The sequence below is a fragment of the Charadrius vociferus genome, unplaced genomic scaffold, assembly GCF_000708025.1.
Source record: "Charadrius vociferus isolate BGI_N301 unplaced genomic scaffold, ASM70802v2 scaffold758, whole genome shotgun sequence".
Taxonomy (NCBI): Eukaryota; Metazoa; Chordata; class Aves; order Charadriiformes; family Charadriidae; genus Charadrius; species Charadrius vociferus.
The window spans coordinates 2,367,498-2,385,015 of record NW_009649934.1 but is presented as its reverse complement, the minus strand read 5'-3'; the positions used below and the strand labels follow the sequence as shown (position 1 = coordinate 2,385,015).

Sequence of the window (17,518 nt, the reverse complement as noted above, 5' to 3'; positions counted from 1 at the left end):
TCCATGTAATAAAAAAAAAAAAGAAAAAAAAAACAACAAAAAGAGAGGAGAGACAAGTACCCTCCTCCGCTGCTTGTGCAAGGCATCTCCCCATACACGTTCCCACTTAGGGATTTAGGAAAAGGAAGAACATAGACATTCATTATGTTGGTCTTTCCCTCTCCCTCCCTCTGCCTCATGGGAACAATAGGTCCAGCAGAAAAAAAATGCCAATCTGCAACTCCTAGAGTGTTCTTCCAGGAACGGTATTCTAGCACGGCTCTTTGGTGCAGCAGAGTCTATAGACCTTGTCTCCAATCTCCTCCTTATTAATTGGTTATATGCATATTTCAAGTAACATGTGTCGCTGTAGGTGGTAGCTTCCTTAGCTATTAGGCACTCATTCTGTGAAATTCATCGCCTGCTGACTTCTGAAACACCTCCTTCTTGGGTCTTCAAACACTTAAAACTGGAGGTATTTCTTCTGAACAGTGATTACATTTTTATTTGGTTAAAAAAGACTTAGAAACATTGTCTAGGTTCTGTTCTAGTTCTACGGAGTCTTTGTAACCTTAATTTCTCAGCTTTCACAACTCTAAATTAGACATCTGTCTACCTCATCAGGATGTTATACAGCTACATTTCTATATGACTCTAAGGGCTTTCAGATCTTCAGACCTTATAAAAACGCTGACTATTAGTCATGCCTCTGTTTCTGCCCCTTCCTCTGAGTACCAGCATAGGTAGAGAAAGCACTATGGGAGAAAAGGGCATGCTACAGTACAAGTGATTCTGTTCCCGGCTGATGATTTTTTGGGCAGTAAGAACAAGACTGGTGTCCTTTTAGGCACGAATGTGAGAAGTATAATCTATTATTTTAAGTGACACCTACAGAGCAGAGAGGATATCCTGAACCTCAGCCTGATAACGCATGGGATTCTTGTCTCTCATTTGAAATAATTAATAATGTATTATTAGAGTCTTTTTTTTTTCTTTTTTCCCCAAAAAATATTTTTAAAGGAAAAGTAAATTCAACCAAGACATAGAATGAAACCTGAGCTGGGGCCATTAATAGCTCTGTGTACCACCCTATCTGGCAGTCTCTTCCAGGGCACTAAGCCGAGACCCTTGCTCCTCCCCCACGCATTTCCAAACTCTGCCAAGGATGAGAATTCCCACTAAGCACAGAACTGTGTTCACACTAACACAGCTATGCACAATGGTGCCTGAGACCGCTAATAATAGCTCACTTTAAATCCTGCACCGATGAAGTAAGTACATACAGTTTATTTTTATATTTTTAAAGAGAGTAACACATGCATATGCTGCAGAGTCAACAGTGACTGCCTGCTCACAGAAGATATAGATACATTTGGCTTTTGCTTCCAAGGATGCTATTGTGGGTGTCTCTGTGTCCTCTGGTAACACCAAGAACTGTGGCTCTACAGGCGGATGACCCTCTGTGGGGGAGTCATCTGTAGGTTAATTAAGTTATTAACAGTAATCCTCAACCTTCTCTTGCTGTGCTGTGTGGAGCTACATGTAAGTTCTGCGCGTAAGAATTCATCTTGTAAAAAGAGATATGAAACTCACATTAATCCAAGGGTGATTCATAAATTGAGAAACTGTCATCCTCTCTGTTGGGTCAGTCTTCAGTAAATGGCGAATCAGTTGTTTGGCTGAAAAATAGGACCAACATGGCACGTTGTAGTCTAGTACTGTGTTCCCAAATAACCTTGAGCACACAAAGACCTGCTGAATGAAGAAAGATAATTTTGCTGAACTCAAAACACCTACCTATAGCTGTTACCACGTGAAGAATGTGTACAGTACATGTACCATGTACAGTGTAGTAGGTTACTATGTTTAAAGAGGCAGAACATGAAAACATCCAAACCAAGAGGTCAGAAGGATAGATAAAGTATAGGGATTCCAGCTATGCTATCTACATCACCAAACCAACTGTTTTGAAAGCAAGAACTTGAAAATATCGGAAACATAGGAACAGAAAGCTGCCAAGCTGCCTGTCTGAAAGATGGCGACAAGCTTGGCATTATAGGTTGAACGAATGCATAAGCTGATGTTTTGAAAAATGACAGAAGGCAAAAATTAGCACAGCCTGCAGGAAAAAAAAAGGACAATAAATTTTTCTTTGACAACTGAAAGGCCACTAAAAGGACAACAAAGTCAAATAAATGGATTGCACAAACTGGTTTTGCAGCAGGTTTCTGTGAACATGGTATCTGCCAAAGCAAGAGTACTAAGTAACTGAGATATGAGATGATGAGAGTCTAGACAAGAGTTTCATTAATGCGGGCAGACAGACTGGAAACTGCATCCAAAGGACATTATTTAGAAAGACTAACACATAACTTCCTTGGGAAAATCTAGAAAAACTTCTGCATAAGAGTTCTCTTTTGGAAACATCAAATGCAAGATGACTAACCGCTTGTAAAAAGCTGCTAGAGGTGCAAGTTTAGACTTCAGTTTCTCTAGAGATGCTGCAAAGGAGTTTTACAGTAGAGATTACCTGGAGTCTAACATATACAAGGAAACAAAAGGAGGGGACAACAAACAAGAGCCCTTAAAGATGATTACAGGAAGCTGGAGAGGAATTTAGAGGAAGCCTCCACAGATGATGCAATGACAGAATGATTAGATAAAGAAAACCATAACAAGAACAGTAAAAAGGAGAGCAAAAAGAAGCAGTCTGCTGAAGGTGCCTCATCAGCCTAAAAGAATACACGTAAACTCGCTGATTTTAATTGCTTCAAAGGTACAGGGCACCTATCTTCATTCAGGCAAGCATACAGAAACCCTACAAATTTTCCAAGTGCATGTTCTCTCACCAAGCTCCCCACACATTTTAGTAAATGCTGTAATATGAACAAGGCCCAAGGCAGACAAAATATTGAGTCAGAAACCTGTAAGTAAAACATCCTCCTTATTAATGTTCAGTAGCCTATGCTGCACACGCAGCCATGAGATCCAATGAGGGGTTAAAATGGCACAGAGCACAGTATCATCCAACAATACTTTGTTATTGCTGAACAGCAGACAGTAACAGGATGCTAGCAAAATCAATATAAAGGGCTTGTTAGAAAAAAAGATGTGCCCAGAGGTTGCTGGCCTTTCTCTCTAACATGATGGGCAGGTGAGACTTTCAGATTACGAGACTGTCAGAATAAGAGGGAATCAAAACCACACACTTTCAGGACGCTGGTTTGAGCCCATCCAGGTCACAGCAGAACAGCAGCAGCTTTTGGTCAATGACTTATACAAAATAAATTGTTGACCTTGATTTAAGTGGTGGCTGGCAAGTTCCTACATCACAAAAAAATAGCGTGAAAACCTGCCATCCTTGCTGGCTCTGCCACCAAGGAGGGCAAAGACTGAATGAATTCTTAAGACAGTTTGCCTTTCTTCCAACTCAGCTTGCATTGCAGCTGTCCTGGCAGTCTCCTTTTGCAGGATTAAAGACTTTTGTTTCCAGAGGCTTTAATCTCAGCATTCACTAGCACTAGCTGGAATTTGAAAGAAAGTTTTCATCAGTCATTTACTTTCTGTAGTACTTAGGTTGCCGGCTAGTATCCGAGTTCCCAGTTGTTCTCTGTATCACCTTACAAAAAATTAATTAAAATCCTAAAAGGGAAACAAAACCTAAGACAGGTTTTTAGAAATAGTCTCTTGTAAGCACTCCACCACTGCACACCACCACGCACATACTCATCAGTAGCAGTGAGGATTGTTACCTTCCTCTGATACTTCAGCCCACTCTGGATTGGGAAACCCATATTGCCCCATCCGAATTCTTCTCTTCATCCCTGGAGAAATGGCTTGACCAGTGTTTGAGTAGAATGGAGGGAACCCACACAGGCTGTAACAGTGGACAAAAGAACTCTTATAACTATGAAAGTCCTTTCATCTCTTAAAAAGTCCCATACAAGCATATATTCTTCTGCAGGTTGCACAATCCTAATGACTAATAACTTGTAAGTGCAGATTTAACAAGATATGTCCTTTTTCTGTTCCTCAAGCCTCTTTCTAAATACTTACAGAATATATGTGATGACACCCAAAGACCACATGTCACATGATTTGTCATACTTCTCAGGACCAAGGACTTCTGGGGCTGAAGAAGATTAAAACCAGAAATTAACAGAGTACCAGACATTTCCTTTCATCTCCATCACCTTATAAGTAGCATCACGCTTCAACAACAAATATCAGAAACATCAAAGAAATGCAACTCACTGCAGGAACTGGGTAGTATTTTCTATTGACAATTTCCTAAACACATCTAATGTAGCTTTAAAAAGGAGGAACGGAGCTGGCAAAATTCCCTACTCTTCACCTTAGTGTCTCTCTGCTCAAGAGAGTACTAAGATTACAGAAAAGCAGAAGGAGCTATAGCTAAATGTGTACAGGGAAACACGGCACTGAAAGAGGCAGGAGCATATGTTCCAGAAATCAGAACAGAAAGGACCTACTTGAGCCGTGATAAAATTTCGAACGATACCTAGGTGGAGTGTGTTTAGCTCCAGCAACTACAGAGCATTGTATTTTTCTTCGGCCTCCAGAGCACTATATTTTTTCACTAAGTAACAAAATTATAGAAAGATACATTTAGAGGGGATTTTTTTTTTTTTTCCCAGGGGGCAGGTGAACTGGCAGGGAGCTTGATTTGGTAAGGAAGATTATTCTCTAAACATATGAGCAATCACACTGGTTTATAAAATGGTGTTGAGAAAGGAAATGTCAGCTTGTTTATATACAAATACAAAGGCATAAAAACATATATGCGTAAATTCCTTAACATTTTATTACTAATCCCAGTTTACAAAAATATAATAGAAAGCATCAGAAAAAAATGCTGCTATCGTAATTATCTGCTAACAATGAATAACAGTATCTTTCAATACAAGAAAACCCTATAAAAACTTACATTGTAGGAGAGAACTAAGTCTTCTAAAAAAATAAGCCCTTTTTCCTCCAAAGAAATTCCCAGTGAGGACTACCTGAGTCATACCCTACGGTGAATGACGATTAACTCAAAGACCAAAAGGGACATACCCTAAAATAAGTGCATGAAGGACAGTCTATTGTGGTGTTCATTACACAGTGCTCTGTCTTTGGACAAAATGCAGGCAAAAATTTAGCTGTGATTAAGTCACATTGGTCTTTTATTACTAATTCCTCCATTTGCCAGCTTTAAGAGGCTTTACAGCTGAGGCAATACTCTCCCTGTTCTCTTTTATTACGTTAGTTAAGCTAAGGGAAGTTTTGCAAGAAAACACCCAAATAATCACGAAGCTGAGTTCAAATTATGGCTTTTATTGCATCATTCAGAGGAAACATCAGGATTACTTGAAGTGTAATCAGAAGCAATATGTTCTTTCTCCTTGATCCTCATTTACATCCCCTGTTAAGGCTGTTTCCTCTGCAACCAAGAAAGAAAGCAGGAGCACTGAACTGTACTGGAACCAGACTAGGTTTAGGTTGGATCCCAGTTTAAATTCTGCAGGCTACCTCTTTGCGTTTACATCCACAATAGAAGATTTGCCACCCATTCCTACAGTCCACAGCCCCACTATAAAGCGGGGATGACTGAAACACAGAAGAAATGAATCTTGGATAACTTACCCACATAATAAGGAGTGTAACAGGGGGTCTGCAGCGCATTTTGTACAGTGGTTTCTTTGGCAAAGCCGAAGTCTGTGAGTTTGAGTACAGTATCCTTCTCTTTAGACGTGTAAAGCAAGTTCTCAGGCTGAAAGGCCACCAAGAGAAAGGATAAACTGTACAATGAAGGGATGTCTCTAATGAGCTGAAAGGTCAAACCATTCCCACTTGTCCGGATCACCACCAGCATCTGGGTCTTCTTACTTCTCTCACATCCCCACCATACTATGCAGAAAGTTCCCTCCCAACATGTAGCATTTTTGCTCAGACTAAGGATCATCATCCTTCTCAACATGGTATTTAGGAGAGCAAGTCACAAGACTCTCATCAGGTCCAACGGGTGTCAAGTCTGGCTGCTTGAACCACTCTGTAGTTCACTGCACTTACTTACGATTGTTCTGTCTGATCAGCGCCAGTTGCCCTGACAGCACTCTGTACCGCTCTAAAGTAGCTGAGGTGGAAGACAAGAGAAGTCACCAGCCGAACTCTCTATAAGCAACTGACATAACTCCATCAGAACTAACTGATACAGACACAGGCCCCTTCTTCCTGCTCCCCCCATCCTCTGTCTCCTGAAACTGGAGTTAATTCCACTCTTGCTCCACACTCTGTAAAGGTGCTCCAAAACCAGAAGTGGCACAGTACAAGCTCTTGTGCAGAGGAACAGGGACAACAGCACATCTCCAGAACCTGCAATTGTTTGACCTTGTTTTTCAGTTTCTCAGCCATAAGGAAGCTATGCCCTCTCTCATGCTAGTGTTTAGGGACATATGGAAGAAGAAAGGCCTTGAAAGAAAACAGGATTTAGGATCTGCTAAGCAATTTGAACCATTTCTATGTTAGTTCACTAGGTGTGTGTAGGTGGTGTTTGGGGCTAAGTGCTTCAGTTTCTGTGCTGGTGACAGACGATGGCACATACCTCCACAAAAGTGAATAAATTTTTCGTCTCTGTACTGTTAAGTCATTCTCCAGTTCCTACCTAAAGAACCCTCAAACATACCCCTCAGCGACACCAAGCAATGGCAGTTCTCCCTCTGGCTAAACACACAGAAGCTTCTGCAGAAAACTCACAAACTCAGAACTGCGGAATCAATCAGATGCCTCAGTCTATCAGTATGGGACCTGCTCTCCAGCACATTTCATCACACTGCCGTACCGCTGTGCTAGGAATGCCTTGGTGCAGCTGTCTCGTCTTTGCTTATGCTGTGCACTTTACAGAATGAAAACAAAATACAATACTGTAAACCCCACCAAGTCTCTACAACAGGACTTGGGTACAAACTTTAGCTAATAAAACACACTGTTCCATATGGCAGTAACTGAGATCTTCCCATTTTCCCAAATATTTACATATACTGTTAAAGTGGGTTGGATGCATGGAATTGGTGTTACTCCTCCCATATATGCAGTTTCTCCTGCTTCTGAAGGGGCTTTTGGTGTTTGGTTTTTTTCGTTTGCTTGTTTGGGGTTTTTTTTTTAGGCAAGTATGATTCTGAAAATAACTAATAACTGGCAAAGACTGTACACAGAGGTACAGCATCTAGTATAAACTCACTTCAGGCAGCATTATTTTCTTGTTAATTAACTGGACGGCAAGTTGGTAGTACCTCTTTAACTAACCATCTGACTACCACCAGGTTCTTCTGCATTCCGTACACAAATTGAAGGCATTAGCACACATGAATATTCTGACCTTTGACTAGTCGCAAACTAGTTGTGAACAGATCCTTTCTCACTCTGGCAGAGGAACAAACAGTTTGACCATCTGATTGTACTCCTAGTTCTATTTAAACCACCTCTGCCCATTTATTTTTCTGCCTTGTGCTCTTTTCCCCCTGTCCACACACCTTCAGGCCTCACCTTGACGTCTCTATGGGCAATGTTCATTGAATGCAGATATTGGATGGCTGTTCCGATGTCTCTCATTATTTCAGAGGCCTCTATAAATACAATTTTAGAGAAAGGTCACATTAACATTCCCACTGTAACTCAGGGACATGCTTGGGAATGCTTATGACTTACAAACAGCTTGCTGGAATATAGGGCTAGCGTCAAGACTAGAAAACCTAAAATTAGCCCTAACAGCTGTGTTTTGGTTTTGCAGGCAACCATACCCCCCAATTCCCCAGCTGCTCAGCCCTCCTCCTGAGCAGGCACTGCAACTAAACGGTTGAGACTGGCTTCTTCTGAGCTTGTAAATTTATGCTTTAATTTGCTCACCAGAAAAGCAGCAAGAACAGAGCAGGTACGCAAGCAACATGCAAGACTGTGGAGAAAGGAGCCCCAACCTGGACATATCTCTGATTGTCCAGGACATGCCCTTGGTTGTCCAAGACAGAAGTTTAACTTTCAGCTTTTAGTTGAGGGTAATAGGAGAATCTAACAGATTTTCTAAAAACAGAGCAACATAAGAATATAGTAATTTTAGGATAGGTCACATCTTCATTCATCATTGTCTTTAGAAGTTTTGCCTCAGGAGAAACAAAATCAATGGTTCTGCTCTGCAAAGCGTAAACTGCTGCCTTTGAAATAATATGTTTCTAAACTTTTAAATAACTGCAGTGAGAAATTCTAGTGGTTGGTGAGTTGCCTTGCAACAGCAGTGCTCTTGAAGTCTGGAAGAGTTCAGTTACACAGAGAGAGGTTTCAGAGGAGGGAGGAGTGACATTCCCATTGTACCAAGTGAGCATTATATTACACCTCCATTGACAGGGAACCAGAATTAGCAACTTCAACCTGATCCTCCGTTTTCTGCGCAGGTAGAAACCTCAGAGACACTAGTGAGAGAGAAGGCAGAAATTCTTGTACTGTAATCTAGAATCCCTTTTCACAGGATTTGAGATTGAAATTACACAGTTTCAGGCAAGGACAATCAGAAGGCAGAAACACTCATCTTCTTTGGGGAAAACCTTGCACAACCTCCTCCTTCCTGGCCCAGGCTAAAAACCCTTGTGCACAGTGGGAAGTTGTGGCTGATACATAAAAAGCCAGTGAACCTGGGGAATCCAGTGGAATAGGGCTCATTTATCTCAGGAAGGAATGAAGGTGGCTTTTTTCGTTTAACGCTCTCAGATGATTTCTGGGTAAGTATTTAGAATGTTACACAATGGTATTTAATGTACAAAAATCATGTTTTTAGCAGAGTGGAGTCACTAATGATCTCAGAAACAGTTTGCCTCCTGGAATCTTGTATTTTAGAGAGGAACATACAAAAGTTCCTGAAAATGCTTGTTTTCTGTATACGAGTCTCATACCACTTTGTCAAGGTTTTTGCTGGGATGGGGTTGACTTTCTTGCTAGCAGCTGATGTAGTGCTATGTTTTGGATTTGGGATGAGAATAGCGTTGGTAATGCAGTAATGGCTGTGGTTGTTGCTAAGCAATCAAGGCCTTTTCTGCTCCTCACACTGCCCCACCAGCCAGTAGGCTGGGAGTGCACAAGTAGGGAGTGTGGCCAGTAGGTCGAGAGAGGTCATTCTCCCCCTCTACTCGGCACTGGTGAGGCCAGAACTGGAATACTGTGTCCAGTTTTGGGGTCCCCAGTTCAAGAGGGACAGGGAACTGCTGGAGCAAGTCCAGCGAAGGGCAACTAAGATGACTGAGGGATTGGAGCATCTCCCTTATGAGGAAAGGCTGAGAGAGCTGGGACTCTTTAGCCTGGAGAAGGCTGAGGGGAGACCTTATTATGGCATACAAGTATCTAAAGGGAGGGTTGAAGGAGGATGGAGCCACCCTCTTTTCAGTGGTTCCCAGTGACAGGACAAAGGGCAATGGGCACGAGTTGGAACAGAGGAAGTTCCATTCAAATACATGGAAAAACTTCTTTACAGTTGGGGTGACAGAGCAGTGGCACAGGCTGCCCAGGGAGGGGGGGGAGTCCCCTTCTCTGCAGCTTTTCAAAACCCCCCTGGATGCAGTCCTGAGGGATGTGCTCTGGGCAATCCTGCTTTAGCAGGGGAGTGGGACTGGATGACCTCTAGAGGTCCTTTCCAACTCTGAAGACTCTGTGAAGAAGTTGGGAGGAGACACAGCTGAGACAGCTGATCCCAGCTGACCAAAGGAATATTCCATACCATGTGACATCATGTTCAGTATATAAAGCTGGGGGAAGAAGGAGGGAGGAAGGGGGGGACAGTTGGAGTGAGGGCATTTGTCTTCCCAAGTAACCGTTAGGTGTGATGGAGTCCTACTCTCCTGGAGATGGCTGGACCCCTGCCTGCCGATGGGAAGCAGTGAATGAATTCCTTCTTTTGCTTTGCTTGCAAGTGCGGCTTTTGCTCTACCTATTAAACCGTCTTTACCTCAACCCACGATGTTTGTCTCACTTTTACTCTTCCAATTCTCTCCCCCATCCCCCCTGGGGGGAGTGCGCGAGCGGCTACGTGGTCCTAGTTGCTGGCTGGGATTAAACCACAACACGCTTAAAGGATTCATCCCAGGCTAGGAAACACAGGATCAAAAAAAGCCTGGCCTCTATACCAGATTTGCAAAACTGTCACAGTAATTTACAAGCTCAGGTGTAAATTTTTCTTCTTTTAATCATTTTGTCACAATGCTAATTACAAGCACTAACATTTTCACTCCTGAGCAGAAACAAGCTCTTGTCTGTTGTGAATGGGCAAGGAGAACCGGAGTCAAGCACACCTTTCGTATTCTGCAAATGTTAAATAGCGAAGACAATAAAAATGGTAAGACGATCCTATTGGAAGCTCTGTCACTGACTCATATCATGTCTTTAAACTTGCACATAGTCCCCATTATAGAGGAGGCTTGTTTACAGTGTGGCTAATAACGCTTCCTCTCAAGTAGTACTTTTAAAACCCTTGAATAAGAGATGTTTCATCAAATGTGATTTGCTCATTATATTCATCACCTAACAGTATAGCTCTACACAGTGATGCTGCTTGAGGGACAGCCAGAAGAGAAAGCACAGTACGCACTGCATTGATCATGTTAGAGGTGGTCTGGCAGGAGACCAGGGACAAGAGTAACAGAGGCTGCAGTGGTTCAGAAATGAAGCAGCTAAGCAGATTTGTACAAAGAATTTTCATCTAAACCTTCCACGCTGTGCCTGAACTTGGCCAATTCTAGTAATTCCTGATTTTCAGAACATTTAAAAATCACCATTTCATACGGACTTGGATAGAAAATAAAAACCAAACAAAAAAAAGTACAAACAAAAATCAACTCAAAGAAAAATTCCTGTAAGGGAAGCAAGGGGACAGAAAAAGGGAGAAGCAACCTTTCACAAACTTTAAAGTTAAACTTAGGATTTTTCACCTCTCTCAGTGAAAGCTTGATCTCCTCTCTCCTGGATCCTGCTAAACAGCTCTCCTCCCTCCATGCTGAAATAAAGAACACAAAAAACCCCACCTTCCATAAGCAGAAAAGGACAAATTAACACCTGAGTGTCCATCCATATAATCACACAGAACTACTGCAGGAACAGATTAGAAGATACTACAGGCCTCCTACGCCAATGTTTCCTAAACATCACACTTATTTGAATCAATGCACAAAGCCATTCTGATATGGAACAAATGGGAAAAAAAAAAACCCAAAACAAAACAGGACCAAGGAGTTTTGATGCTTTCAGTTTAACATATCCTGTCACAAGAAACATGACACACACAGTTGTTAAGTCAGATACGCTGGCACTGGGAGGCTGACAGTAATCTTGTTTTATGTAAGGGTTGGAGATGAAGAAAAAAAAAAGAAGGAAGCAAAGATACTGAAAAGGATTATTAATTTGTCCCCAGTGAAGAAGACAATAACTGTGGTATAACAAATCAAGGAGAGAATAGGAAAAGTTAGAGTCAAAATAGTAGCAAAAAGGATCACGTCAGATCATAGGATTTATATCTGAAGTTGGAAGCCAATCGCAATTAAAGTGCATCATGTTTGTAGAGACATATCTTTCAAGATTGTATTAATTAGTCAATACTTTAATGAGGGTAATTGTCACAGAGTACAAGGAAAATTTATTTTCTGGTTAAGGTTCTTCATTCTGCCATCCTACAAGATGGCTGGAGCAGCTACACATTTCCCTACTGCTTCCATACAGACCACAAAAGGTTTGCTGTGCAAACCAAAATCGCGCTGCTGAGAAAGCCCACCTAACTCTCATCTAAGCCAACACATTCTCCCACTCCCTCCACCCCTTCAAAGAGCAATGCTGCTGGTCCGTACCATTCCATGACAATGAGGAGGCATCTCTTTCCATGATGTATATTCTCATAAACATCCAGGACATGGACAATGTGAGGACACCCTGATGCTCGCCAATGATATTCTACTTCCTGACGGGCTTTTGGGTTGTCATACAGGAGCTGTAAAGAAATAGGAGAGAGCAATGTCAGTGAGCCAGCATAATTCTGCTTTAAATTGGCACTTACGTGCATTTGAGCTCAAAGATGGTGGCAAAGGCTACTCTTAGCACTTTCTCCAGCCAAAGGATGCCAATCCATCACAAGACTTTCACCATGTCTGGGCTGTCCCACTTCCTAGATTGAGGAATATAGAAAAAACTGGTCTCTTGGAAGTGAAAGGACCTCAAGTGACAGTAAGGAGAGATTTGGAATCTGAGATGGAGACAGACCCATCTCATCCACCTCCGGATGGGAGACAGCATTTTTTTTCCTACTTGTTCGCAGTACTTAGAAACAGAGGAGAATCCCTCTGCTAAGGACCCTCCCACCTGCCCCCCAGCTCTGGGAGACAAGACTTTTAGGTGTAATGCAAATCGTTAAAGTTCAGTGAAATTTAAAACAGTAAGAACTTTCACACTGAATCTGAATGTGCTTCTTAAATACTACACAAATTTCTGACCCCATGAGGGTCAGAAAGGGACCTTTAACTATCTAGATGCTTGAACTTCTTTCTCTGTCACATGCAAGGCCAGTTTATTTTAAAGCCGCTAATCTCTAGAAGGGAGGTCAGAGCTCATCTTTCCCAATCCTGCAACCTCGTACACAAGAAATGTGTCCTTTCCCACTCGAAGAATTGCTCTGTATCAGACTCTGCAACTGAAGGTTTTGTGCAACAGGGGCACATTGCCAAATCATGCCTTTTCTTCTCTGCCTTGTCTCTCTAGACACCACTAACACTTTGTGACAGAGACTTTCTCTTTACTGCACATTCATATAGTTCCTACACAATATGGCTGTGATCCGAGTTTGATACTTTATGTCCTATAGTAATAATCATCATAATGGCGGAGCAGCAACAAAACCGATGATATATAAAGCGTTGTCAAATGCATTAGAACAGAATAAAAAAACAAGCAAAGAGCAACCACCTTTGACTTAATTGCCTCACAAAAGGACTACAACAACTGTCGGGGAACTGTTTTCAAACCGGCAAACAAGAAGTATCATTGCTGCACTACTAGGCCTTAGTCTGAAGCTCCTCTCACTCGTGTTTGCTATCAGGTCCCAGCCAAAACACAACTGCCTGACAATTGCTGAAAACAAGTATTAACATGTAACCTGTCATTAGGGACCTATGAATCAGCCCAGGCAAATGAGATTGCTTTTCCATCCAATTGCCAAGCTAAGGCACAAATGGTGTCCTGGGCACCTCTCAATACAGGGAAATGCATGATTTAAAGGTCACAGGAAGGAAGTGGCAAATTCTGGTTTCTTTATTGACTCCAATACAGGCAATTTGCATCACTGGGAAAAAAAGCTTACACTGCTGCTTCAACATCCCCTTCCCAAAGCAGACACAGTAACATGGCAGGAAAAGCCTGTAACACTTTATGAAATGCTGGGGAAGTGCTCGAGAACCACTGGACAAAAGGTTAAGGGGCTCCTCTTCTTTTCCAGGCTGAGAACAGGAAAAGGGTGACAAGTACTTCTCTGCCAAGTGCCCATTTTTGTATTTTTGTGAAGCACAGAGAGGTTGCAGGAGGGGAGGAGCAGCCTCAGGAGGGTTGCTGGCTCCTTAGCTGAACAGGCAGCGAGCCTCACCACCGTGACCACCCTGTAGGCTCCCTCAGCTCTGCTCCAAAGGCTCCAGCATGACACTAGATTTTCAGCGATGCAAGGAGCTGAAGAAGCTTTCTTGCCGAGTTCAATGCCCTCACAGCCAACCTACTTCTTCCACAGCTGTTGTTCTGCACCCAGAGCACACCCTTTTGAGATCACTAACTATCCGCCTCTTCCTTCCTGCTCCAGCCTGGCTATGGCCTGATTTCCAACACAAGTAACTTCCTAAAGAAAGAGATGGCTCCAATTTGGACAAAAAGCCCATTAGTGAGTCCAAGTGCAGTTGCTTTACTTCTTTCAGCCATCAGCTCATTCAGCAGCTTTTCCTTCACAGCCACTGTGTTCTAGCTCAGTAGGACTGTCTATCAGCATTTTCCCCTCTGCCCTTCTGAGTTTGGGCTGTTGCCTAGAGGTCTCTTCAAAAGTTCATTAAATTACGCGTGAAACAATAAAGCCCAAACACCCTGAGGACTAACCAGGCCATTTACAAAAGCATTACAGGGTTTACTGCTTGGATATTACTGGATTAATGCCACTTCTGAGCAGGATGCTTCAAAAACCTTCTCACCTATCCTGTGCTACTAATTAGACATAACCATTCTCTTTACTAATGTTAACTGCACTATAACCTGTGTATCTCGTGCTTGCACAGTGTGCAGAGATGTTGTTTTTCATGTTTGTACCAAGTGCTTATGAAAATCGTTTCACAGAATTGAATTCTCACTCTCTAAAGAGCTTTTTACAAGGCATTTTGATACGCGCAAGGATGCTGCAGTTTCTTTTCTCCACCCCTACAAGCAAGTTTCATACACTCCTTAGTGCCAAGCTCAAATGTACTCATGTCAAGATGACACCTGGAGAAGCAGAGAAAAGGAAATGCAAAAATAAAGAGCAGATACACATACCAAGCAACATCTGATATATCAACCAACTGTTAACCTTTGGATTTCTCCTTCTGAGCCTTAAAAATAAATTAAATCTTTTCCTTATGTCTAAAACTAGAAGCCTTAACTATACTTTTTAAGACATCTTAGAGACGCAGACACCTGTAAAACGAAAGCCAGGCAGGGTTGAAAGCACCAATTTCTACAAAATCTAGGTGATCATTTAGAAACACAGACTGAAATTCTAGCCCTATTGTTAAATTTAACAAACTTGCAAAAACCATAAACGGCTGTTCTGCCATCTTCCTGAGCCTGAAGAGAGACTGTGCTTCTATTGCTGCAATAGCTTGGATAAGACTATGACCAGGTTCCCTTGACATTCTCCAGAAGAGCAGAGGTAGTTGTGAACAAACCCAGAGTTTCAGATAAGTTTTCCAGCACCACTGGTTTATGCCACTGTGAGGAAAGAGCAGCTGTGTCAAACAGGATCAGCTCAAGGAGCCCCCAGTCATGCCCCTAGAGTTCCCACACAGTTCAGCTGAGTCACAGCTTGTCACGATGGGCTGTGGGCAGGATCATGAACCAACCTAACTTCAGAACAAGACAAACCCAAGAAACATGCCCCACCTCCCAATTTTTCATGAAGCCAGATGAGCAATCCAATGCACACTGCACAGCCTTTGCATAACAGCGAGAGCGGGCCCATGCGTGTGCTCAGGCAACACAGTTTGGAACAGGAGCTGCACAGTGGAAAAGGTATTTTTGCTGGAGCTCAGCATTACTGAACCACTGCCTAAAAGAAGCAGACAAAGTAAGTATTAACAGTTACTCCCAGGGAAATCACCAAAACCAGAGGCAATGGAAGGCAAGAAAGTATAAGTGCTCTAGAGCCCTAACCCCCAATGGTTCACACAATTCTCCTCAGTATCCGTAAAAGCTGGAGAGGGAGGGGAGCTGTGCCATGGGGTGTGCTGTGCCTGTTTTGGAGGAACAACAGGGCGGATGTCAGCAGATCGTCTAGGATGCCCTGCTAATTCAGGGCCTAGTGGTGGAGGGAGGCTAAATTCTGGCATAATGGCCTAACTCAGGTTAGCAAGAGCCTGCAAAACAAAACAAATTTTAAACTGCAGCTTGGAAGGCCAGCTCTGTGAAATTTCTCCCAGTGCAGAATTTCTTGACAGAAAAAAACCAGAGACTAAAAAGTGACACAGTATCTTCTAATTGTTTTTCCATCGATTCAGTGTTGTGCAAGCGAGGAAGGATAGCAGGAACCCTCATACCTTAATGGTCTGATCTATACAGGAAATAGCCTTCTAAGGACTCCGGGGACCGGCATGTGATTTTCTGGACTCTGAAGTTGTAACAACAGAGAGACGATATCCGTGGGCACAGGTATGAAACAGGCTGAGGACAGGAAGCAATGACTTCTTTGCGTCTTTCTCTTTAATATGCACTAGCTGATTATACAGATTGCTATTACACCTGCTTTCTGTTCCCCACATAGGGGATTAAGATCCCCACGTAAGCTTTTTTATCTATTTTAAACTTCAGCAATTCCTCCTAGCTCCAAACAGTTGCAGTGCTTGGATTAGACCTGTTACAGGCTCAGTTCTCATCTACTGCATGTACCATGTTCAAGCAGCATGAGACATTACAAGCATCTTTTTCTTATTTGTGCCAATTACTGAATCTGAACTCTCCTTCAACAGACAATCAGTTTTAGAATCTCTACGCTATTTTCCTCACAGGACGGCTTCCCATTATCAAAACAGAAATGGGACCAGCAGAAACTTAAGAGTCCTAGGGGTCCTCAACATGGGATACTGATATATAGGCACTTAAATATAGCTTTATTTATTTTTCTAGCTGGGGGAAAAACCTCTCTGCCCAGGCATAAGTGGGTAATGTTTAACTTCGTTTGCTTGCTTTCCTCTTTGCATGTAGCTGTTACAAAAATGCTGAATCCTACAAATAAGCCTTGGAATCTAAAATCACGCTGATGCACAGAAACTAACACCATTTGCTGCAGAGCAGCTCTTCCAGTCGTTCTTTATTCAAGAGGGGTTGATGGCAAAAGGAGTCTTAGATAATGTTTCTTTCATCTCCTCCCTCCCCTATGCAACAAAAAGAAAAGGGAAAAAAAGAAAAAAGAGCCATCACTATGATTTTGGACATTTTGTCTTTTATTACATCCTGATTATTTGCACTACATCTACTAATTCAGTGTTAAGAATCTTTATCTGTTTCCAGATCTCTTCATAAGGGATAAAGCCATGGTTTGTGTTAGAATGCTAAAGGAATTGAAATTATCAAGGTTTCCTTCTTCACGCCTCAGCATTGCCAGTCAGTCAAGCTGCAGCAAGAAACATGTCTTTTTTGCAATGGCAGCCCAGCAAGCAGGGAAATCCACACGTGCAAATCTCAAAGAAAGCATTGAATTTTTTTCTTAAAATAAAAAATAGAATGCGTTTCTGCTGGCATTATTTAGTACTAAAGCATCAGTCTATAGACAAGGGATAAAACCAGGGTAGGCACAGGTGGGTCATCACTAAATCTTTCACTTTCTGCTTTTATTTCAAATCCAGCTTAGGCTATTAGAAATTAAATCTGCTTGGAGGCTTCATTGAAACAAACTGTCATCCCAATTCCTGCCGAGCTGTCCAAGCTGCTACCACAGTTGGCACTAACTGGCATCTCCATCAGTGCTCAGGTAGACAGCCAGTCCCAGAGGTGGGCTTCCGCAAGTTAATAATAGAGCACAGTCAAGTAGCACGATTTTGCAGCACTCCTGCCTGTGGTATCTAATCCTTTCACTCAACCTACTGAGTTACTGGTTTTACTGTTCGCGCTGAGAGACCCTTCCCTATCCACCTCTTCCCTCCAGTCTTCCAATCTCTACTCGGCTTATCTTTTGAAATGGCAAAAGCTACAACAGATCTTTGGTATCTTGCCAGCGTAAGCGAGAATGAAGAGGACTCGGAGAGGA

The 17,518-nt window shown here is 42.4% G+C and overlaps 1 protein-coding gene across 1 annotated transcript in view; it reads right to left on the bottom strand.

Annotated features, from left to right (window-relative positions):
• The window catches only part of MAPKAPK3 (mitogen-activated protein kinase-activated protein kinase 3), a 48,109-nt gene that overhangs the window by 3,085 nt on the left and 27,506 nt on the right, over window positions 1-17,518 (bottom strand). Inside the window, exons 2-8 of the mRNA XM_009891258.1 lie at window positions 11,850-11,989; window positions 10,941-11,005; window positions 7,522-7,601; window positions 5,623-5,749; window positions 4,036-4,111; window positions 3,732-3,856; window positions 1,573-1,658 (exon numbers count right to left, since the gene is read on the bottom strand). Coding sequence (XP_009889560.1) covers window positions 1,573-1,658; window positions 3,732-3,856; window positions 4,036-4,111; window positions 5,623-5,749; window positions 7,522-7,601; window positions 10,941-11,005; window positions 11,850-11,989 — 699 coding nt within the window. The remainder of the gene's footprint in view (window positions 1-1,572; window positions 1,659-3,731; window positions 3,857-4,035; window positions 4,112-5,622; window positions 5,750-7,521; window positions 7,602-10,940; window positions 11,006-11,849; window positions 11,990-17,518) is intronic.